At 60.5% G+C, this 23,431-nt stretch overlaps 1 protein-coding gene across 1 annotated transcript; it reads left to right on the forward strand.

The window, feature by feature from the left end:
- Window position 1: 1 nt before the first annotated feature.
- LOC139793763 (zinc finger protein 850-like) lies at window positions 2-23,304 on the forward strand. Its single transcript, XM_071738692.1, has 12 exons — window positions 2-223; window positions 371-769; window positions 1,637-1,763; window positions 4,313-4,426; window positions 5,051-5,167; window positions 6,983-7,883; window positions 14,377-14,995; window positions 15,787-16,170; window positions 17,530-17,656; window positions 18,379-18,492; window positions 19,345-19,599; window positions 21,958-23,304. Exons 1-12 carry the CDS (start codon window positions 200-202, stop codon window positions 23,049-23,051), a joined length of 4,275 nt encoding a protein of 1,424 aa, XP_071594793.1. The 5' UTR covers window positions 2-199; the 3' UTR covers window positions 23,052-23,304.
- Window positions 23,305-23,431: the final 127 nt, after the last annotated feature.

Genomic DNA, 23,431 nt, shown 5'->3' on the forward strand with positions numbered 1-23,431 from the left:
CCCCCCGCTGCCGCCGCTCCCAGCCTGCCCCGCGCTCTCGGCATGGCCGCTCTGTCCCGCCGCTGCTGAGGAGCCGCCGGGCCGCCCCCCCCGCTGCTCCCGCCGCCCGCTCCGTTCCCTTCCGTTCCCTTCCGTTCCCTTCCGTTCCCTTCCGTTCCCTTCCGCTCCGCTCCGCCGCCCCCCCGCGCCCCGCAGGCCCATGGCCGACTGGGCCCCCGCTCAGGTAAGCGTTGCCCCCGCCCTCCTCCTCCCCCCGCCGCCGCCGCCCCCCGGCCTGGTCCCCTCTCCCGGGCCCGGGCCCCTCGTCCCGGGCCGCCGCTGCTTCCTCGGGCGCTGGAACGCCTCCCCCCACGCTCCTGTCCCCCCGCAGGGCCTCGAGTGGGAGATGGAGTCCCAGGAGCTGGCCCCGGAGCAGCCCCTGCCCGCCCCCGAGCAGGGCCCCGCCGAGGAGCCCGAGCTCCCGGCAGCCGAGATCTCCCTGACCGTGGTGACCGAGATCCAGGCCGTGGACAGGAAGGTGGATGCCCAGGCCGCTCAGCTGATGAACCTGGAGGGGAGGATGAGGATGGCAGAAACCAAACTGGTCGGGTGTGAAAAGACAGCGGTGGAGTTCGGGAACCAGCTGGAGAGCAAGTGGACAGCGCTGGGCACCCTGATCCAGGAGTACGGGCAGCTGCAGAAGAGGCTGGAGAACATGGAGAACCTGCTGAAGAACAGGAACTTCTGGATCCTGAGGCTGCCCCCCGGGGCGAAGGGGGAAATCCCCAAGGTGAGGGGGTCCTGGGGCTGTCACAGGGCAGCTCTGGTGCTGAGCCAGGGGGGATCCACCAGCCTGGGGCCCCGGGTGTCCACAACAGCCCCTGGTTATCTGGGGGTGATCCAGGGGTCTGGAACGTGGCAGAACCACGTGGCTCAGCCTGGTGGCTTCGGTGACGTCCCCAAGTTCCTCTTCAGAGGCCATTTTAGACTGGTCTGAGGAAGAAGTTCTTCAGCAGAAGGGTGCTGAGCCTCTGGAACAGATTGCCCAGAGAAGCTGTGGCTGCCCCCTCCCTGGAGGTGTTCAAGGCCAGGTTGGAGGAGGCTTGGAGCAACCTGGGCTGGATGAGAGGTGTCCCTGGGCATGGCAGGAGCTTGGAGCAGATGAGCTCTCAGCTCCCTGACAGCCTCAGCCACTCTGGGATTATTCTGTGACTCTGGCTGCAGCAGAACCAGCTCAAAAATGAAGTTGGAAACGAGTCTGTGTGTTGGTGCTGTGTGTGAGACATCAGCAGCAGCCTGGGGAGAGTCGGGGTGCAGGGGGGTGAGGAGGGAAAGCTCTGTTCAGTGGGGGGTGTGGAGCCATCCTGAGCAGCTGCTGCTGATTCTGAACAGACAGGACAAGGGGAATGGGCACAAGGTGCTCCTGGGGACATTCCCAGTGGACACCAGAGGAAAATTTTTCCCCCTGAGGACAGTCAGACCTTGGAATGGTCTCCCAGGGGAAGGGGTGGATTCCCCCACTTGGGAAAGTTGGAAGTCTCAGCTCCAGGGGTGCTGAGACATCTCAGATCAACAATAACATGAGAAGGGTTGGAGCAGATGGGTCTGGAGGTCCCTTCCCAGCTGAGACTCTGGGATTCTCTGGTGCCCATTTCAGGTCCCCATGGCCTTCAGTGACACCTCCTTCAACTTTGAGGAGGAGGAGTGGAAGAGTTTGAACGAGTGGCAGAAGGAGCTGTACAGACACATCATGAAGGGCAACTACGAGGCTGTCATCTCCATGGGTAAAGACAAAGTGGGCTGAGGCCTCCCCTGCTGCCTCCAGCAGGATTTGTTCCCCCGGGATGCACCCCTGGGCCCGGGGGGAGGGTGGGATGGTGCCCTGGGGGGTGTGACAGCCCCGTCAGCTCCTCACCTGCTCTGCACAGCCCAGGGGCACCATCCCTGCACTGACCCTGTCTGCAGGAGCTGAGGAGGAGGGGAAACCAGAGCAGCTTGAAACCCCTGCAGGTGGGGAAGAGGAGAGGGTTTGGGGTTTGTTTTTTTGTCACCCCCAGGTCCCCAGAGGCAGCCCTGGGGCAGTGCCCTGCTCCTGACAGACATCAGGCCCTGCAGAGCCCTTCCCACGGGGCACAGAGGTTCCTGCTGCCCTGCCCCACCCCTGACTCATCCCGGGGGCTTTCCCTGCTCCTTCCCACAGGGCAGCTCAGCTCAGCCTCCTGATTCCCTCCCAGGGAGCTGCTTGGGGGCTCCCTCTGGGGCTCCATCTGGGGCTCTCGGGGCCTTCACAGGAACCTGCAGGTGATCAGAGGTGTGACCAGGGGCAGAGAGCAGTGAGGGGGAGTGCAGAGAGACTGACAGACTGACTGACTGACTGACTGACAGACTGACAGACTGACTGACTGACTGAGTGACTGACTGACAGACTGAGTGACTGACTGACTGAGTGACTGACTGACTGACAGACTGAGTGACTGACTGACTGACTGACTGAGTGACAGACTGACTGACTGAGTGACTGACTGACTGAGTGACTGACTGAGTGACTGACTGACTGACAGACTGACTGACTGAGTGACTGACTGACAGACTGAGTGACTGAGTGACTGACTGACTGACACACTGACTGACTGACTGAGTGACTGACTGAGTGACTGACTGACTGACAGACTGACTGACTGAGTGACTGACTGAGTGACAGACTGACTGACTGACTGACTGAGTGACTGACTGACTGACTGACAGACTGACTGACTGACACACTGACTGACTGACACACTGACTGACACACTGACTGACACACTGACTGACAGGCAGACTGACTGACAGTGACAGGCAGACTGATTGACTGACAGACTGACTGAGTGACTGACTGACAGACTGACTGACACACTGACTGACTGACAGACTGACTGACTGACAGACTGACTGACTGACTGACTGACTGACTGACAGACTGACTGACTGAGTGACTGACTGAGTGACTGACTGAGTGACTGACTGACACACTGACTGACACACTGACTGACTGACAGACTGACTGACTGACTGAGTGACTGACTGACAGACTGACTGACTGAGTGACTGGGTGACTGACAGACTGAGTGACTGGGTGACTGACAGACTGAGTGACTGGGTGACTGACAGACTGACTGACTGACTGAGTGACTGACTGACTGACAGAATGACTGACTGACAGACTGACTGACTGACTGACACACTGACTGACTGACACACTGACTGACACACTGACTGACACACTGACTGACAGGCAGACTGACTGACAGTGACAGGCAGACTGATTGACTGACAGACTGACTGAGAGACTGACTGACAGTGACTGACTGACAGAATGACTGACACACTGACAGACAGACAGATTGACACACAGACAGACAGACACCCCCCTGCTCTGCAGGCTCACCCCCCCCATCAGCCCCTCCTGGGCTTTGGTCCTTGGGTTTTTTTTTAATACTTTTTTCCTTGCTTTTTTTTTTTTTAAACTTTTTTCCTTGTTCTTTGGGACAAAAAGCTCCTCCCCAGTGCTTGTGTGCGAGGCAGGGGGTGGGAAGGTGAGGGATAAACCACGAATCCCACCCTGACCCCTCCTCCCCTCCCTCCCGCTGCCGAGGGGGGGGATCTGTGGGCCTGAGCCTGGAGCTTAGCAAAATGTATCTGTGCTTCATCTGAAGGTTTCCTCTGAGCCAGGGGGGCCACGACTCCACCAGAAACAAAGAAAGAGACCCCAGAGCTCTCCTCACTCTTGCTCGGAAATGAATCTTTCTCTCTCCGCTCTCCGCCCGAGGAGAGGTTGTGATTTGTCCCCCCCTCCCCCTCTCCCCCACCAAAATCTGCAAGCAGGGGACGAGTGGGACGGATCCCTGGCGATCCCGGGCTGGAGGGAACCGCCTGGGGAGGGCACTTCTGCCCCTGCCCTGCTGCTGCTGCCTGACAGCCCTGGTGCTGTCCCCCCCTCGAGCTGAAGCCCCCCCCTTTGTAATGGCTCCGCGGACCTTAGCAGAGAGGAGAAGACAGGAAGCCTGGAGGTAAGCACAGATGCATTTTCTCATTCTCCTCCTCGCGCTGCAGGCTGGGAGAGGGGCTCCTCACCTGAGCTGTGTGTGCTCCTCCTGCAGGATGCTCATGTCCCCAGGGCCCAGCCACAGGTGAGCAGTGCAGACCTGGGGGGAGCAGCTCCCCACACTCCCCCCCTGCACCCCTCCCCCCTCCAGCAGTGAAAGGAAGGTCGGTGGGCAAAGGTTTGAGAGAGTCTCACACCCCCCAGGGCAAAGGAAACGTTCCCCTCTTCTTTCCTTTTCTCCTTCACCTGCAGATGCTGCCATCTCCAAGCCTGACCTCCTGGCACGGATTGAGCAGGGAGAAGATCCCAGTGCCGAGGATCCTGATGACTCAGAAGGAGGAGAAACCCCTACAGACCCCAGCACTGGTGAGACACAAGGGTCCTGGGGCTTGCCAAGGAGGTTTGGTGGCTCTGGGGGTTCAGGGAAGGTTTTTCTGCCCCTGTCACCTTCCACCATCTCCCAAAACGAGCTCCTGGAAGGTGTCCAGAGCAGAGCCACTGAAATGCTCAGAGGGCTGAGCAGCTCCCTGGGAAGCCAGGCTGAGGGATTGGGGTTGTTCAGCCTGGAGAAGAGGAGGCTCCCAGGTGAGCTCAGAGCAACCTCCCAATATCTGAAGGGGCTCCAAGAAAGCTGGGGGAGGGCTTTGGACACGGGGGGGTAGGGAGAGGACAAGGGAAATGGGTTAAAACTTGGAGAGAAAGGGGAGATTGAGGTTGGAGATGGGGAAGGAATTGTTGAATTTGAGGGTGCTGAGCCCCTGGGTGCCCAGGTTGCCCAAGGAAGCTGTGGCTGCCCCATCCCTGGCAGTGTTGAAGGTTGGATGGGGCTTGGAGCCCCCTGGGCTGGGGGAGGGGTCCCTGACCATGGCAGGGGGGGCACTGGGGGGGATTTAAGGTCCTTGCAACCCAAACCATTCTATGAGTCTATGAAAATCCTCTTTTAAGGGAGGCATGAGCCTAAACTCCTGTTGCTCTCTCTCCTGTGCACAGAGTTTTTCTTCCCTGGTCCTGATGACAGCTCCTGGGGTAAATATGATGAGACCCTGGCTGAAAGCCACGAGGGCTCTGAGGAGGAGGAGGAGGAGAGCATGGAGGTCCCTGGTACATGTGAGTCAGAAGCCCCCAGGCTGCTGGGCTGGAACGGAGGTGGAGGGGGGCTTGGACTTCCAGCAGTCCCTGGTGATCCCAGGGCTCAGTCAGGTTGGCTCCAGGGGTCAGGCTGGGAGCTGGGAGCAAACACAGGAGCTGTAAAAGCAGCTGTGGGGGGTGTAGGTCACCTCTGCAGTGTCACCTCCTCAGGGAGCTTTGGACAGCCTTGAGCAGAGGAGCAGGAGCTTGTGTAGCTCAGGAGAGTTTTGGTCAGCAGCAAACTCTTCAGATTCTATTTTTTCCCACTAATACATACAGGGATTTTCTTCACAGCTTTCTCCATCAGCCAAAGGCAGAAGGTGGGTCCTTGTCACCACCCTGCAAGTCACCTGGGGACACGTGACGTGCTTTGGGAGGAATCCCTTGCTAGGATGTGCCTGTGGCTTCCCTCAGGAGCAGCTCAGCTTTCTGGGGCTGCTGCTTTTCCAGAATTCCAGCCCCACAGCAACACCGGGGTCTGTTACCTGTTAGATGTCTGGCAAAGTGACCAGCAGGTGACAGGGAGTCCTCAGCAAGTTGGCTTTGAGCACCCAAATGCTCAGCACAGCTTTATCCTCTCACACTCTGCAGAAACCTCTGGGTTTCCAGCCCTCTTCTCCACAGCCCCAGGTCCTCTGGGCTCTTTTCAGGGTCCTTGGTGCTTGTTCTGAGTCACCACTGTACCCATGAGACACCCTCTGATCCCAAACCCTGAAACAGAAAAGCTTTTATTCCACTTCCCTACATTTTTTTGGCCTTTACCCTCAGCCACATGTTCTCAAGGACCTGTTCTGCTTCACCTCCTGCTGAGGAAGCAGTTTTTGTTTAGTTATGTGTAGAGATCTCCTCACTGAGCTTTGCTAAGGAGTCTTTATCAGTGCCCTGGGTGAGGGACTCGAGTGCCCCCTCAGTTTGCAGGAGACAGCAAGTGGGGCAGGAATGTTGATCTGCCTGAGGGTGGGAAGGGTCTGCAGAGGGGTCTGGAGAGGATGGATCCATGGGGTGAGGTTCTGGACAGGAGGGCTCCGTGGGGGGAGGTTCTGGACAGGATGGATCCATGGGGGGAGGTTCTGGACAGGAGGGCTCCGTGGGGGGAGGTTCTGGACAGGCTGGATCCATGGGGGGAGGTTCTGGACAGGACGGATCCATGGGGGGAGCTCAGGTGTCTGAGGTTCCCCCAGGCCAAGGGCTGGGTCCTGCCCTGGGGTCACCCCAAGCCCAGGCACTGCTCCAGCCTTGGGGCAGAGCAGCTGCAAAGTGCCCCGGGGGAAAAGGCCCTGGGGGGGTTGGGTGACACCCAGCTGAACAGGAGCTCAGGGTGTGCCCAGGTGGCCAAGGTGGCCACCAGCATCCTGGCTGGGACCAGCACTGGGGTGGGCAGCAGGAGCAGGGCAGGGATGGTCCTGGGAATGGAAAGAATTTCTCCCTGGAAAGGGTTGTCAGGGCCTGGCCCAGGCTGCCCAGGGCAGGGCTGGAGTCCCCATCATCCCTGGAGGGGTTTCAGAGCAACCCCTGGGGATGTGGGGATGAGGGACAGGGGCTGGGGGGGATGGGGAAGGGTTGGACTGGGTGATCTTGAAGGTCTTTTCCAAGCCAAACAATTCTGTGCCTTGGTGATTCCAGTTCAAACCAGTTTGTCTCTCTGTGTTCCTGTGCAGCTCAGGTAGGTCCCGGGTGGGACTCTCAGGCCTGTAGTGTCAGGGCCTGTCCTGGAGGTGAGGAGCAGGGAGCAGGTCAGCCCCAGAGCCCGGGGTGTGAGGCAGGAGCAATGACCCCGCTGTCTCTGCTCTGCAGATGAACAGCAGTGTGACGAGGAAGGCTCCGAAAGCCTCGAGCTTTCCGGCTCCTTGACAGGGAAGTGGGAAGAAGTTTTCTCCAGCCCGGAGGAAGAGGTGAAATCCAACAGCAAGAGCCAGAGCGGGCCGACCCCCCAGCAGAGGACGGGCAACGGGCTGCGGCGTTCCTCGCGCCGCGGGAGGGAGGTGAAGAAGGACCCTCCCGAGGAGGCGGCCGCCATGGAGGGGCCCTACATCTGCTGCGAGTGCGGGCAGAGCTTCCTGGACAAGCAGCTCTTTGCCACCCACCAGAAGGAACACGCCAGCGAGGAAGCCTGCACCTCCCTGGAGCCCGGGGAGAGCTTCAGGCCCAAACCCAAAGGGCCCCCCGGGAAAGGCCAAGGCCCCTCCCGCTCCAAACCCAAGCGCCCCGACGGGGAGAAGAGCTCGGCCTTCAAGTACGGCTTCGTGCGCCAAGTCAACAACATGGTGGAGAGGCCCTACACCTGCTCCCAGTGCAAGGAGAGCTTCAGCCTGGAGGTCAGCCTCATCCTGCACCAGAAGCTCCACACGGGGAAGGGCGAGGGGCCGCTGACCTGCACCTACTGCGGCAAGGACTTCCGAGACCTCTCCAAAGCCATCCGCCACCAGCGCATCCACACCGGGGAGAGGCCCTACCAGTGCACCGAGTGTGGCAAGAGCTTCATCCGCAGGGACCACCTGCTCAAGCACTGGAGGGTCCACACCGGGGAGACCCCCTACCAGTGCCCCGTCTGCGGGAAGCACTTCCGCTACAAGGAGTCTCTCAATTGCCACCAGAAAATCCACTCCCGCAACCCTCGGCCCGGGGAGGATTCGCAGCACAGCCTGGAGTCGGCCACCCAAACCCCCCATTTCTGTGTGAAAAAAGAAACTAAGCAGTAGCAGCGCCGCGGGGGGAGGCCGGGGGCAGACGGGCTCCCGGTGAGATGATAACGGTTCCGGGGAAGGAGGAGGAGGAGGTGCAGTGATGGGAGGTGAAACTCCTCTCACAGCTAATCCACACGGTCGTGCTACAAAGCCTGCTTTGTTGAAGCATACAAGGAATTTCCTCTTTAAAAAACAAACAACAAACAAAAAACAAAACCAGACTCTGACCGGAGGGCCCTTGGCACCTCTGCCACCCCACGGGGTGACTCCCGCAGCGGCGCAGGCTTCGTCCTCGTGGTCCCCTCCACGGGTTTGGATTTTGCCTGTAGGGAGAATAACCCCGAGCCATCCCCCGGGTCCGTATTTAGCAGGTGTTTCCCCACCTGTATCTTTGTGCATATTCAGAAGTGAGGAGCTTTCACTTCTGGTTTTTTTCCCCCAACCCCTCCCTGACTCGTTTCAGCGGGAGGAAAGGGAGGAGAGGAAGAAGGTTCCATTCCCATGCCCGCTCCCATTGCCTTGTCACCCCTCCCGTGCTCACAAGGGCTGGGATGAAGGGAAGAGTGAGAGAAGTGGCTAGAGGCACGGGATTTCTGAAGAGCAGGGTGAGGAGAAGGAGGTGCAGGAGGAAAGGCCGAGCAGGGCCTGAGGAGATGGAGCAGGAGGAGTCGGGATGGGCGGCGTCGGGTAACGCGCACACAGGACGAGACTCTGGATTTTGGGAAGGATTTTGTCAGCACTGGTCAGGCCGTGGTTGGTTTCCCTCCATCCCGAGGGAACGGAGCTGCTGGTCCCTCACGCCAGCTCCTGGCAATGAAGGAGATTTTATTATTAATGTTTTTTAACTGGGTTTGGTCTTACACTCAGGTAAGTCAGATGAGTGAAAGCGACTTCTCCTAACCCCCTGTAAAGAGCTGTTTGGTTTTTAGTTAATCTAGAAGTAGTATATTGTTATTATTAATATTAATATTAAGTATTATAATACTACAAGAAAATGCGTGACACTATATTTCACAGTTGATCTAAAACACTTCAGTGTATGGAATAACTGGCCAGAGTTTTTCAGCTGTCTGTGTAAATATCGGTTGACTTCTCGGAGCTTCTTGGTGTTGTTCTGAGGTGGCTGTAAGTGGTGTCTCTTTCCGCTGTGTATCGTCAGCTGCTGGTTCTTCGTGAGCTCGTGTTTTGTAATAACTTTTTTTTTTTTTTTTTTGGTTGTTGTTGGTTTGTTTTTTTTTCTTTTTTACTATCCTATTTTTTCTTTTTTGTAAAGTCTGTCAATACAGTGTTTCCATTCCTAAGCCCGTGTCGGGCGAGTGATCGTAGCCCCGGGCCCCTCGCTGGCCTCTCTTTTTCCCTCCTTGCTTGCCCCCCCTTTCCTGCGGTCACGCCTGCAGCACACTCTCCCAGCTCTTATTTATTAGCATTTTCCAGGTAATTTGTAAAAATGCTGAACCCCCCCCCCCCAAGCCTCTGCTCAGCTCTGCTACTGCCCACGCTCAGCACCCGGGGAGCCGGATCCGGCGCACGCTCAGCGCAGCTCCCAGGGCTCGTGGGTTTGAAGCTTTTTCTCTGCCCTCGCTACGGCTGGAAGGAGATTTGGGTTTTCTGCCGGGATAACGTTGCCCTTGGGGACCTGGCCCGTGCCCTGCACAAACTGCAGCAGCAGCAGCAGCCGAGGAGTCACCGGTGGAGCCGGGACGTTGCCGTGCCAGGAGAGGCTCCGGTTCCGCGCGGCTGCAGAGCTGGGACACGGGGGTCTCGCCCTCTGGCACCCACCGTGATGGACAGGAAGAGCCCGGGGTGCCCTGCTCGAGGCTCCAGACACCGACCTTGGCTTCATCTCCCCGGGGCAGGTGCTGGAGGAGCCGGAGGGACCTTGGCAGGCAGGACTGGGCTCGCTTTTCGTCGGCACCGCCCGCCGGGCCGCGCTCGCGTCGCCGCTTCCTCGCTCGCACGTTCCCAAACCTTGTACCGGGGCTGCCAATAAACTCCTCTGCCAGGCCTGGCCCCTCAGGGCAGCTCCACGGTGTCTTCCTCACCCCTGGCTGTCCCACGGTGTCCCCAGAGGGTGCTGCTCTTCCCGGTGGCACGTCCCGCCACACCGAGCCTGGTCGGGCTCCTGTCATCTCCCCCTGCCTGGCCCTGGGGACGTGAGTCTGGGGGGTCCCCTCTCTCCTGGGGTGCTTGAAGAGGGTCTGGCCTGCCTGGCACCACCTTGGCTCTCTGACCTGGAGCCCAGGTGTCCCCTCTGCCCCCTGCCCCTGGTGACACAGAGCCTGCTGTGAGGGGGACAGTCCCCTCCTGTCCCCTCCTGCCCTCCCCAGGGAGCGGCCACCAGAGCTGTGACACGACCTGAGGGGTTGTTGTGGTTTGGGACCAGGTGTGGGACACGTTCAGCCCCTGCCCCCGGTTCCAGCACCGCGGTGCTGAGGGGTTGTGCTCTCATCCCATGCCCCTCACCCCGTTTCCCACAAACCAAAGGGTGTCCTGCCCTTCCCTCTTGGGTGTCACCAACTTCCCCCCATGGTCACCCCGTGCCGGGGGTCCCCGAGGTCAGGACTGGGAGGGGTGTCCCAGGTGGCAGCCACCAGGCAAGGGGCTCTGGCAGGGCTGTGCTGGGGCTCATGGATGCTCCAGGGTGGGAGGGGACAGGAAAGATGGGATGGGGTGGGGAGAGTGTGGGGTGGGGCTGGGATAGAAAGGTACTGGGTGGGATGGGATGGGATGGGATGGGATGGGATGGGATGGGATGGGATGGGATGGGATGGGATGGATGGGACCTTCAGGAAAGCTGGGGGAGGGCTTTGGACACGGGGGGGTAGGGAGAGGACAAGGGAAATGGGTTAAAACGTGGAGAGAAAGGGGAGATTGAGGTTGGAGATGGGGAAGGAATTGTTGAATTTGAGGGTGCTGAGCCCCTGGGTGCCCAGGTTGCCCAAGGAAGCTGTGGCTGCCCCATCCCTGGCAGTGTTGAAGGTTGGATGGGGCTTGGAGCCCCCTGGGCTGGGGGAGGGGTCCCTGACCATGGCAGGGGGGGCACTGGGGGGGATTTAGGGTCCCTTCCAACCCAAACCACTCTGGGATTCTATGGGGTGAAATGGAACAAAATGGATGGAATGGGATGGGATGGATGAGATGGGATACAATGGGACAGGGTGCAATGGGACAAAACAGAATGGGATGGGATGGGATGGGATGGGATGGGATGGGATGGGATGGGATGGGATGGGATGGGATGGGACAGGATGGATGGGATGGGCTGGGGTGGAATGGAATGGGACAAGATGCAATTGAATGGATGGGGTGGGATGGGGTGGAATGGGACAGGATGGGATGTCAGAGCATGGCAGGGGGAATGAGATGTCATGGGTTGGAGAATTGTTCCATCACCCAACCTGACCCAGGAAGATTGGGGCAAAGGAACAGAGCCCTGGGGGTGGAAGTGAACCTGGAGCAGTGACAAGCACTGAGTGTCCCCAGTGCTGAGGTGACACCCGTGGTGACCCGTGGTGACACTGCCCCCAGAGTGTCCCTGAGCCCCTGCTCCCAGCTTGATGGCCCTAGCTGGAATCTGATGGTCACAAGTGGGGGGAGGCCTCAGGGACCTCACACCAATGGGATCCACCGGGGAAGTTTGCAGGGTGGGGGAAAATCCATCCCACAAACTTCCTGACCTGCAGGGAGGGTGATGGGGATCACAGAATCACAGAACTGGCTGGGTTGGAAGGGACCTCAGAGCTCATCAAGTCCAACCCTTGCTCCACTCCCCCCGTGGTTCCCAGCCCATGGCACTGAGTGCCACATCCAGGCTCTTTTGAAATATCTCCAGGGATGGAGAATCCACCCCTTCCCTGGGCAGCCCATTCCAATGGCTGAGCACCCTCTCTGTAAAGAATTTCTTCCTAATATCCAACCTAAACCTCCCCTGGCAGAGCTGAAGCTCTGCCAGGGGAGGTTTAGGTTGGATATTAGGAAAAAATTCTTAAGATCATGGCTTCTTGTCTTACTGATACCTGCCTGGGAGCAGAACCCCTCTGGCTCCAACCTCCATTCAGGGAGTTGTAGAGAGTGATGAGGTCTCCCCTGAGCCTCCTCTTCTCCAGCCTCAACACCCCCAGCTCCCTCAGCCCTTCCTCACAGGACTTGTGCTGGATCCCTTCCCAGCCTCCTTGCTCTTCTCTGGACCTGCTCCAGCACCTCAATCCCTGAATTTTGGGGCCCAGAACTGGACACAGGACTCAAGCTGTGGCCTCCCCAGGGCTGAGCACAGGGGGTGCACAGGATCCTGAGCACAGGATGGAACAGTGGGATTGGGCACCTCGGGGGAGCTGCTCTGGGATTCACCTGCGTGGATCCAAAGGAGCCCTGGGCACTGCAGGCTCCCACATTCCAGAGCCGGGGACAACAAACCTGCACATCCCGACTCCTTGGCTCTCAGGGCTGGGCTCTGCAGCCTCTCAGACCTGCGGGTTCCATAAACACCAAAAAAAACATCCTGGGATTGTGTCCCGGGAAAACAGGGACAAGATGGGATGGGACAGGGAACAATGGGATGGGATGATGGGATGGAACTGGATGAGACAGATGGGGGAGGATGGGATGGGAGGACAGGGATGGGATTGAGATGGGATGGGGATGGATGGGATAGGAATGGGATAGGGATAGGGATGGGGATAGGGATGGGGATAGGGATAGGGATAAGGATAGGGATAAGGATAGGGATAGGGATGGGGATGGGGATGGGGATAGGGATAGGGATAGGGATAGGGATAGGGATAGGGATAGGGATAGGGATAGGGATGGGGATAGGGATAGGGATAGGGATAAGGATAGGGATGGGGATAGGGATAGGGATAAGGATAGGGATAAGGATAGGGATAGGGATGGGGATGGGGATGGGGATAGGGATAGGGATAGGGATAGGGATAGGGATAGGGATAGGGATAGGGATAGGGATAGGGATAGGGATAGGGATGGGATGGAATGGGGATAGGGATAGGGATAGGGATAGGGATAGGGATAGGGATAGGGATGGGATGGGATGGGATGGGATGGGATGGGGATAGGGATGCGATGGGAATGGGTATACGGGATAGGGATGGGAATAGGGATAGGGATAGGGATAGGGATGGGATGGGATAGGGATAAGGATAGGGATAAGAATAGGGATAGGGATGGGGATGGGGATAGGGATAGGGATAGGGATAGGGATAGGGATAGGGATAGGGATAGGGATAGGGATAGGGATAGGGATAGGGATAGGGATAGGGATAGGGATAGGGATGGGATGGGGATAGGGATGGGATGGAATGGGGATAGGGATAGGGATAGGGATAGGGATAGGGATAGGGATAGGGATAGGGATAGGGATAGGGATGGGATGGGGATGGGGATAGGGATAGGATGGGAATGGGAATAGGGATAGGGATAAGGATAGGGATAGGGATGGGAATAGGGATAGGGATGGGATAGGGTTAGGGATGGGGATGGGGATGGGATAGGGACGAGATGGGATGCGGACAGGGGGGGTTCAGCCCCGGGTGGGGGTGGGGGGGTGCTGTCTGTTGGTCTCCATGGCGACGCCGCCATTTCAGAGGCCCGCGGGGCGCGAGGCCGGAGCCGGGGGGGGGTTGGGGGGAGGGGGGGTGCGGGAGGTGCTCGTGCCAGCCCCGCCCCCCGGCCATGGCGGCGCGCGGACACCGCCCCTCCCCCCCCCCCCCCTTCAGGGCCCGACGGTGCGGGCCGGACCGGACCGGACCGGGGGACACCCCCATAGGTGACCCCCCCTCCCCTTCCCGGGGACCCCAGCCCGTCCCAGTTTCTCCCCACTCACCGCTCAGCCGCCCCCCCCCCAGCCCAGTTACCCCCAGAACAGTCCCAGTTCCTCCCAGTTACCCCCAGTCAGCTCTGTTTCCCCTGGGCTTGCACCAGTTACCACCAGGCCCTCTCCAGTTCCCCCAAGCTCCTTCCCATTCACCCCCAGTCCTTCCCCAGTCCCTCCCAGCCCTTCCCCAGCTGCCCCCAGCTCCTCCAGAGTAATCACCAGTGTCTCCCCAGTTGCTTCCAGTGTCATCCCAGTTACTCAGTGTCTCCCCAGTTCCTCCCAGCCCTTCCCCAGTTACTCCCAGTGTCATCCCAGTTACCTCTAGTGTCTCCCCAGTTACTCTCAGCTCTTCCCCAGTTCCTCTCAGCCCTTCCCCAGTTACTCCAAGTGTCACCCCAGTTACTCCAAGTGTCACCCCAGTTACTTCTAGTGTCTCCCCAGTTACTTCCAGTGTCTCCCCAGTTACTTCCAGTGTCTCCTCAGTTACTCTCAGCCCTTCCCCTGTTACTCCCTGTGTCTCCCCAGTGACTTCCAGTGTCTCCCCAGTTACTCAGTGTCTCTCCACTTACTCCCAGCCCTTCCCCAGTTACTCAGTGTGTCCCCAGTTACTCAGTGTGTCCCCAGTTACTCCCAGTGTCTCCCCAGTCGCCCCCAGTCCATCCCCATTCCTTCCCCAGTTCCCCGCTCCCTTTCGCCGCCCCTCCCCGCGCGAGGGCCCGACGGGCCCGATCCCGGGGCACCCTCCCCGTCTCCCTCCCCGCCTGCCCACGGCCGCCCCGCTCCGTTCTCCCCGGTGCCGATGCCGGTGCCGGTGCCGGGGGGTGGGGGGGTGGCCCCGACGGTGGGGCCGGTGTTGCCGTCGGCGCGGTAGGGGGCGCTGCGGTGCCTGCGGGCGCCCCGCTCCGCCCCGCCCGACGCGGCCCCCGGCGCGGCTCGCGCGGTGTCGGCGGCCCCGCCCGCCCCCTGCCGGCTCGGCGGGGCAGCGGCGGTGCCGGAGCGCCCAGCGCGGAGCGGCGGTGCCGGGACCCGCAGCCGCGATCGGGCTCTGGCCGCCGCTGCCCCCCCCCCCCGCCCCCCGTCCCCCCGCCCCCCGCCTACCTCCTCCCCCGGTCGGGTCGGCCCCGCCCCGCCGTCCCGCCAACCCCCCCCCCGCCGCGCCGCGCCACCCCGGGCCCAGCCCGATGCCCGGCGGCGGGCGGAGGTGAAGGAGCGAACGGGCGCTGGATCCTCCCGGCCGCGGCCCCCGGGGCCCCGGGCAGGGAACAAAGGGCCATGGCCGAGGGGGCTCCCGCTCAGGTAAGGGCGCCCGCCGCAGCCCCGTTTCCCCGCCCGCCGCGGGTCGCGGCCCGGCCCGGTTCCCGCGGGCCGCACGTCGGGGCGGGCCGCGCCGTCGGGGCCGCGGCGGGGAGGGCGGCGGGGAGGCCGGCGAGGCGGGAGGCCGGCGGGGACTGTCAGCGCGCCGGGCCGCGGCCGCCCCCCCGGGGGGAACGGGCAGGGACGGGCAGGGCCGGCGGCGGCGCGGGCAGCCCCGGGGGGGCGGCGGGGCCGGGCCGGGCCGGGCAGGGCCTCCGCGGCCGGCGGCGCCCGAGCTGCCGTCGGGGGCCGGGCCTGCCCGTCGCGCTGCCGCCCCCCCCCCCCCCCCCCCCACCTCCCCCCCAGCCCCGGCGGCCGGGCCCTGCGGGGCGAGGAGCGGCCCCCCCGCCGCTCCCGTGACAGAACCGCCGCCCCCCGGTGACAGGCCGCTCCCCCCCCCCCCTCCCCGTGTCACCGCCCGGTCCCCATGGCGACGGGGCGGCCGTGCCCTGACAGCGCCCGCCAGCCCCCCCCGGGGGTCCCCTCGCCGTGCCCATGGCAACGGGGCTCGGCCGTCCCTTGTCACCTCCCCGGGGGTCCTGCCCGTCCCGTGGGACCCGCGCGGGGCCGCCGCCATAAGCAGCGCGGCGGGGTCAGCGCCCCGAGGGGACGTGGGGACACCCCCGGGGGAGCGCCGGCTGCTGATGCTGCGCCCACCGCCCGGGGGTCCCCGTTTCCACCCCCCCCACCACCACCCGCCGTGACCCCACCCCCCGCACTCCTTCTCCCCGCAGGCGCCGGAGCCGGTGCTGCAGCCGCGCTGCCCCTCGCCCCTCCGGCCCCCCGAGCGCACCTCGGAGCGGGAGACGCAGACGGCAGAGCTGTCCCTGACGGTGGTGGCGGCCGTGCAGGCGGTGGAGAGGAAGGTGGATTCCCATTCCACCCGCCTCCTCGACCTGGAAGGTCGGACGGGGATGGCGGAGAAGAAGCTGATCGATTGCGAGAAGACGGCGGCGGAGCTGGGGAACCAGCTGGAGAGCAAATGTGCGGCGCTGGGCACCCTGATCCAGGAGTACGGGCTGCTCCAGAGGCGGCTGGAGAACATGGAGAACCTGCTGAAGAACAGGAACTTCTGGATCCTGAGGCTGCCGCCGGGCAGGAAGGGGGAAGTCCCCAAGGTAACGGTGTCCTGTGGGGTGTCCTGTGGGGTGCAGGAGCCCACAGCTGCACCCAGAGGGTTTGGGGCCGGACAGAGGTGCCGTGGGATGGCTCTGGTGCAGGTCGAGCACTCAGCAGCCAGACCTGGGGGAGCAGAGCTGCCCCCTCCCCGTGTCTCCCTGGTGGGGTCTGGGCCTGAGGAGAACCTTCCCCCCGTGCTCAGGCCGGAGGTTTCGGTTCTGCTTCACCGCAGCCCAGGAGCAATTTACTCTTTATTTTTTGCCACCGTTTGAAAGAAACCCTGCGGGTTTGGGGGATCTTTTTTTAAAACTACTGATTCTCTTACCACCTTGGCACTGTGATGGTGGGGGGGGATCTCCTGAACTGGGGATCCAAGAGGATCCACCCCTGGGATTCCAGGGAAGGCAGATGGGCTCAGCCAAGCATCAGAAGGAGCCCACCAACAATGTTTGTTGCATTTCACCACCTTCTCACTGAAAGAAAGTTTGCAGTGTGGGAGAAGGCAAAGCCAACATCACCAGAGAGAACTGAGAGGGTCTGGGAAAACGGGGGTTCAGGCCTTGCTGGTGCAGCTGGGGAGCAGAAGGTGGGTGCTGTGTTGCTCTCTGAAGAGCTCCTTCCAAACCTGGTGCATCCTGAATTTCTCCTTAGAAATTATTACTCAGCAAACAGACCTGAAAGCTGCAGTCTGCTCCCTGGCAGTGTGCACACAATAACTGAGGAGAACCAGGAGCCCACCAGCCCTGGGTTGGGTTTTCCCTCGAGTTCTGGGGTAACTGGACCTGGGTGTGTAGGTCAGCTCATCAGTAGAGATGAGGTCCAGCTCTGGTGCCTGGGTTTTATCTCCTGGATGCTCCCTCCTGTGGGTGTAAACCTGAGCACCCCTGTGGGGTCATCCCTGCTGGGGACATTCCCAGTGGACACCAGAGGAAAATTTTTCCCCCTGAGGACAGTCAGACCTTGGAATGGTCTCCCAGGGGAAGGGGGGGATTCCCCCACTTGGGAAAGTTGGAAGTCTCAGCTCCAGGGGTGCTGAGACATCTCAGATCAACAATAATATGAGAAGGGTTGGAGCAGATGGGCCTTGAGGTCCCTTCCCAACCTCTTATTCTATGATATGGTGGTGGAAATCATGGTCTGGGTTGGCCACCAGGAACTGTCCCCTTGGCCAAGACCCTTAAATCATCTCACAGGAATATGTGCCCAGGAGCTGTATTTTCAATATAAAACCCAACTCATTGATGGCTGTGAGGTAGCTGAGGGTCAGCTGTGTCAAGGGGTGATGTGGTGGTGGTGGAGGTGTTGGTGGCCAGAGATAACAGGAGCCCAGCTGAGCCCCGTGCTGCTTGTGGTTGCAGGTGCCAGTGACCTTTGATGATGTGTCCGTTTATTTCAACGACAAGGAATGGGAGAAGCTGGAGGAGTGGCAGAAGGAGCTCTACAAGAACGTGATGAAGGGGAACTACGAGTCCCTCATCTCCCTGGGTAAATACAGGGGGGAGGGGGCTTCACCCTGGGAAGAGGCAGCTTCTCCTGCTGCCTGCAGGCTCGGGCATCTTTCCAGTCCTCCTTGGAAACAGAGGAGGATGTTCCTGGTCCTGTTGCTTCCAGCTGTTGTGTGAGGCTGGGTGAGGGCATCCCTCTGGCATCACCTGGGTCTGTTCCCAGCTTGGGGCAAGGTGCTGTCCCAGCAGGGTGGGGGTCACATCCCGAGGCCCCTTCCAGGTGGAGTTACTCACTGGGAAACCAGCACCTTCCCCATGGCCACTGGAAGGGCTTCCCTTTGTCTTCTGGGTCTGTACCAGCCCACGCACCCTTTAGAGGAAACTTGCAGAGTGGGGAATTGTTGGATGTGGTCTCAGCTGTGGCATTTCTTTGGGGCATTTCCTACTGGAGCTGCAGGAGAAATCTTGGCCCTGCTGGGGCCAGAAGTGAAATGTTTTTGGCTTCAGGAGACCCAGGAATTTGGCTGAGAAGTTCTAAACCCTGCCAGAAGAACACTCAGGTTGGGTTTCTTGCCCAGGGTAGTTCCTCTGTGTGTGCCACCTCAGCTCCTGCTTCCATGAATCCCTCCTGCCCATCCAGGCAGCCCAGCCTGCCTGCAGCACTGGATTTCTGCCTGCAGAGCCCCTGTGGTGTCTTCATGTGTCCTCTCTGGGGATTCCCTGGGCAGTAATCCTTCCCTCCATCTCTCTGTCTCTCCACAGACTATGCAATTTCCAAGCCTGGTGTGATGTCCCAGATGGAGCAAGGAGAGGAACCACGGGTCAGGAACGAGCAGGACTTGGAGGAGAGTGAGATCATCACCGATGCCACTGCAGGTGAGGGGGCAGCTCAGGGGAGCTGGGGCCTGCGTCTGAAGGAGCTGCTCACCCCAAGGCTGAAGCAGATGGTGCTGAGAGCTGGGCCCAAGGAGGTTATCAGGAGCTTTGCAGGTTTGGCTGGTGAGAGATCTGATGTCCAGGTACAGCTCAGCACAGAAACCAGGGCAGAAGGAGCCGTCAGCAAGGGAAACATCTGCAACCAGACCAGGTCCTCAGGGAGCTGGTGTTCCTGGCAAGAAAGGAATTGGGTCCCACTGGGAATACCCATCTGCCCAAAAAATCCTTTCCACCCTCTTTGGTTGGGTGGATGGTGTGTCCTTGGAGTGTCCCCCTGGGGCAGGGAATCCTGCTCCCTCCTGTCCACAGGGACTCGGGGTGCTGAGGGGCTTCTCCAAGGGCAGGGCTGGGCACAGGGCACCAGAGATCCCAAGTCCTGGGGGCTGGTAAGGACACAGGGAGGTGTCCTAGCAGACCTGGTGTCACCTCCACTGCAGGTGTCACCTCCTGGCTGCAGATGTGGGGTCACTCCAACCCCCTGCCTGTGCCCTTGTTTACGAGGATGTTGAAATTAAACAGGAAGGGGAGAATCATCTGCTGCCTACAGGGAGCTGCTGGCCCAGCTGGGCACCCCCGTGGGGAGGTGGAGGGGTGTTGGGCTGCAGGCACTGAGCCCCCGGGCCAGGAGGAGCAAATCCCCTGTGCCTGTGGAGGGTCCCGGGGGAGAGGCAGGAGCCTGGCAGGGATGGGGGAGCAGAAATGTCTGTGGGGAGCTGGTGGGGGTCATCGCTGGTGGTTTCTTCATCCCATCTCCCAGGAATGGTGGCAAGTGGGAATCTTTCTTTCCTGCAGCTGGGATAAGGGTTGTGATCAAAACAGAGGAGCTCCTCCCTGAAGACAGCCCCGAAAACCCCGAGCTGCACGGGATGTCGGGGCAGTCGGAGGGCAGCTTCCAGAGCCCGGATGAGGAAGCAGCCTGTGAGAGCCCCTACGGCTCCGTCTCCCCTCCCAGGGACCTCCCGGGCACCAGCCTGGGTGACTCCTCTGAATATGGGGCTGATTTCAACGAGATCCAGAGAGTCATCGTTCACCACGGGAGCTGCACAGGTCAGACACTCAGCAGGAGGCTCCTCGGGGGAGCTGAGGAACTGGAGGGGCTGTGGTGGGCTGGGTGGATGGGAAGGGGTAATAACCCCCAAAAACAGCACCACGAGGAAAGTTTTGGTGACAACCACCTCAAGAGCAGCTGTGGCCAGGCCCCAGGCTGGGAGGAGGAGGCAGCACAGGACATCAGAGTGTGGGCTCTGAGGGCACCTGACCTGCTCCAGAGCAGAGGGAGCTGGGGCTCATTCCTGCCTGGGGGAGACAGCCCTGGTTACACCTGGGAGTGAGGGACGTGCTGCCAAAACCCCAGCAATGCAGAGGGCAGGAGCTCAGCCAAGGACAGACATCTGGGGGACACCTCAGAGCCCCTTCCAGTGCCTGAAGGGGCCTTACAAGAAAGGTGGGGAGGGGGCTTGTCACGAGTGCACGTAGTGACCAGATGAGGGGGAATGGCTTTAAACTGGAGGAGGGGAGATTCAGATCAGGCTTCAGAATGAAATTCTTGACTGTGAAAATGAATTCCTTAGTTTGAGGGTGCTGAGCCCCTGGTTGCCCAGGTTGCCCAAGGAAGCTGTGGCTGCCCCATCCCTGGCAGTGTTGAAGGTTGGATGGGGCTTGGAGCCCCCTGGGCTGGGGGAGGGGTCCCTGACCATGGCAGGGGTGGCACTGGGTCAGCTTTAAGGTCCTTGCAACCCAAACCATTCTGGGATTCTGTGATGAGTCCTTCCCTGGTGTTGGTCATGTGGAGGAGTGATGTAAGCTGCTCAGATGTTTATACACCAAAGCCTGCTGGAGGAATATGTGGGGTCCGGCATGTCATGGAGGTAGCTCAGGGAGAAGAGTGGCTGGTGATCCATGGTGTGCTTTTTAAAGTGATGAGAAGATGCCACCAGGTGCTTGATGTGCACAGTCTGCCCGTTGGGTGGAAGATACAGGCCAAGTCCTACAGATGTGCTTTGAGGGTGAGAGAGGGAAAAACAGGGACGTGGGCTGTTGGTAGTGGTGGGTTCCCTGCCTTCTGATGGCTTCATGATGGGGTAACACAAGCCAAGAGAGCTAGAGTTGGGCTCTGCAGGTCCTCAGCTCTGTCTTGTGGATCCTGTGGTCTCCTCAGGGGAGGTTTGGGTTGGATATCGGGAAGCACTTCCTCACGGAGAGAGTGATCAGGGATTGGGATGGGCTGCCCAGGGAAGTGGTGGAGTCACAGTTCCTGGAGGCGTTTGAGGAGAGACCGGATGTGGCACTGAGTGCCATGGTCTGGCTGATGTCATGGTGTTAGGTCATAGGTTGGGCTTGATGATCTCAGAGGTCTTTTCCAGCCTCAGTGATTCTGTGATTCCTCATGGATTCCTGAAGGAAACCAGCCAGGCCACCAGTGGAACTCATCCTTGTCCCAGACGCATGGGGGACCTGGGAGTGTGGGATCTCCCCTCTGATGGAGGGGGAGAGGGCCGTGGCTCTGATCCATCCCACTCCCATCATCTGCCTCTTCTAGGGAAAGCCCTGGCTGCTCTTCCTAGAAAAGTACCTGGGCCTGGCTCAAAGTCCAGCAGGGGCTGACATGCGAGGGCCCCGCCGCGGGCCTTCCCTCGGGGCGTGCTGCCCGTCTGTGTCCCTGGGCTGTCACCAAACAAAAACCACCAGGTCACCTCCCGAGGCCGTGACGCAAAGCAGGGAGCCTGACCTGCCTCCATCCATCCCACCCTGCTGGCCACTGGGGCTGTCCCCGTGTCCCATCATGGGGAGGACGGAGGAAGGGGACAGGAGGAGGAAGGGCACTTTTATCCCCCACACCATCATAGAATCCCAGAATGGTTTGGGTTGGAAGGGATCTTAAAGCTCATCCAGCACCCTCAAATTCAAGAATTCCTTCCCCATCTCCAACCTCAGTCTCCCCTTTCTCTCCAAGTTTTAACCCATTTCCCTTGTCCTCTCCCTACCCCCCCGTGTCCAAAGCCCTCCCCCAGCTTTCTTGGAGCCCCTTCAGATATTGGAAGGTTGCTCTGAGCTCACCTGGGAGCCTCCTCTTCTCCAGGCTGAACAACCCCAATCCCTCAGCCTGGCTTCCCAGGGAGCTGCTCAGCCCTCTGAGCATTTCAGTGGCTCTGCTCTGGACACCTTCCAGGAGCTCTGTGTCCTTCTGGTGCTGGGGACTCCAGACCTGGGCACAGCCCTGCAGGGGGGGCTCAGCAGAGCATCGTGGAATTACAAAACCTTTTGTGAGTCAGGTCTCACCACAGCCCCTGAAGGAGCCTGTCTGAGGGGGGGTCTGTGTGTCCTCCCTGTCAGGCTTGTGCCCATGCCCACGTTCTGTAGTCCCCGGGGTGACCCTAACGCTGTGCCCGCTTTCCCCCCCTGCAGAGGACGGGATCGTGATCAAGACAGAGGAGGAGGAGGAGGAGGAGGACCCCGACACCCTGGAGCCCTGCGCCATGTTCTCGGGCCGGACGGAGCCGTCGTCCTTCTCCAGCCACGAGGCCGGGCTGGGCTGCGAGGCACAGTGCAGCTCCAAAGCTCAGCCCAGGAGCTTGGCGGCCGCCCGCGTCCGGAAACCTTCTGCCTGCGAGAGGGACTCCGGGGAGATGAAACCGACCGCGGGTCAGCAGCGGAACCGGACGAGGGAGAGACCCTACATCTGCCCCGAGTGCGGGAAGAGCTTCATGCTGAAGATCAACTTCATGATCCACCAGCGCAACCACCTCAAGGAAGGGCCCTACGAGTGCCACGACTGCGACCTCAGCTTCCGCAACAAGCAGCAGTTCCTGCTGCACCAGCGCAGCCACACGCGCCGCGGCGTGGGGGTCCCGCGGCGCCCCGAGCACGGGCTGAAGCCCCAGCCGAGACCCCAGCCCCCGGGGAAGCCCTACAAGTGCTCCGAGTGCGAGAGCAGCTTCAGCCACAAGTCGAGCCTCAGCAAACACCAGATCACCCACGTGGGCGAGCGGCCCTTCACCTGCGGGGAGTGCCGGCGGAGCTTCCGCCTCCAGATCAGCCTCATCATGCACCAGAGGATCCACGCCGGCAAGAGCGAGATGGCTTTCCTCTGCCCCCAGTGCGGGAAGAACTTCACCCGGCCCTCGCACCTCCTGCGCCACCAGCGGACTCACACCGGCGAGCGGCCCTACCAGTGCAGCCAGTGCGAGAAGACCTTCAGCGAGAAGTCCAAGCTCACCAACCATTACCGCATCCACACCCGCGAGCGCCCGCACGCCTGCGCCGTCTGCGGGAAGGGTTTCATCCGCAAGCACCACCTCCTGGAGCACCAGCGGATCCACACGGGAGAGAGGCCCTACCACTGCACCGAGTGCGGCAAGAACTTCACCCAGAAGCACCACCTCCTGGAGCACCAGCGGGCGCACACCGGCGAGCGGCCCTACCCCTGCACCGAGTGCACCAAGTGCTTCCGCTACAAGCAGTCCCTCAAGTACCACCTGAGGACGCACATGGGAGAGTGAGGGGCTGCCCGACGCTTCCTCTCCCCCCTCTCCCTCCCTCCATTCATCCCTTCTCCTCCTCCTCCTCCTCCTCCTCCTCCTCTCCCTCCGCTCATCTCTCCCTCCCTCCATCTCCCCAACCCCAACCCCACCAGCACCACCACCACCACCACCCCGGCTCAGGGCATGGACAGCAAGGAAGCTTTGTGTGGTAGCGCCGCTGGTCTGGTGGAGGCAGCTCGGCTGATTGGAAATAAATTAATTCATTAAAAGCGAGCAACGCGCGGCAAAGTTTAGAGGTTCCGTATCTATGAAATTAACAGCGGGAGCTGGTTTAGGGGGAATCCTCACCATCAGAACAGAAAAAACTACAATAAGAACAAACAAACCGCCACCAAAAG

Source organism: Heliangelus exortis, chromosome 2, assembly GCF_036169615.1.
Source record: "Heliangelus exortis chromosome 2, bHelExo1.hap1, whole genome shotgun sequence".
In the NCBI taxonomy this organism is placed as follows: domain Eukaryota; kingdom Metazoa; phylum Chordata; class Aves; order Apodiformes; family Trochilidae; genus Heliangelus; species Heliangelus exortis.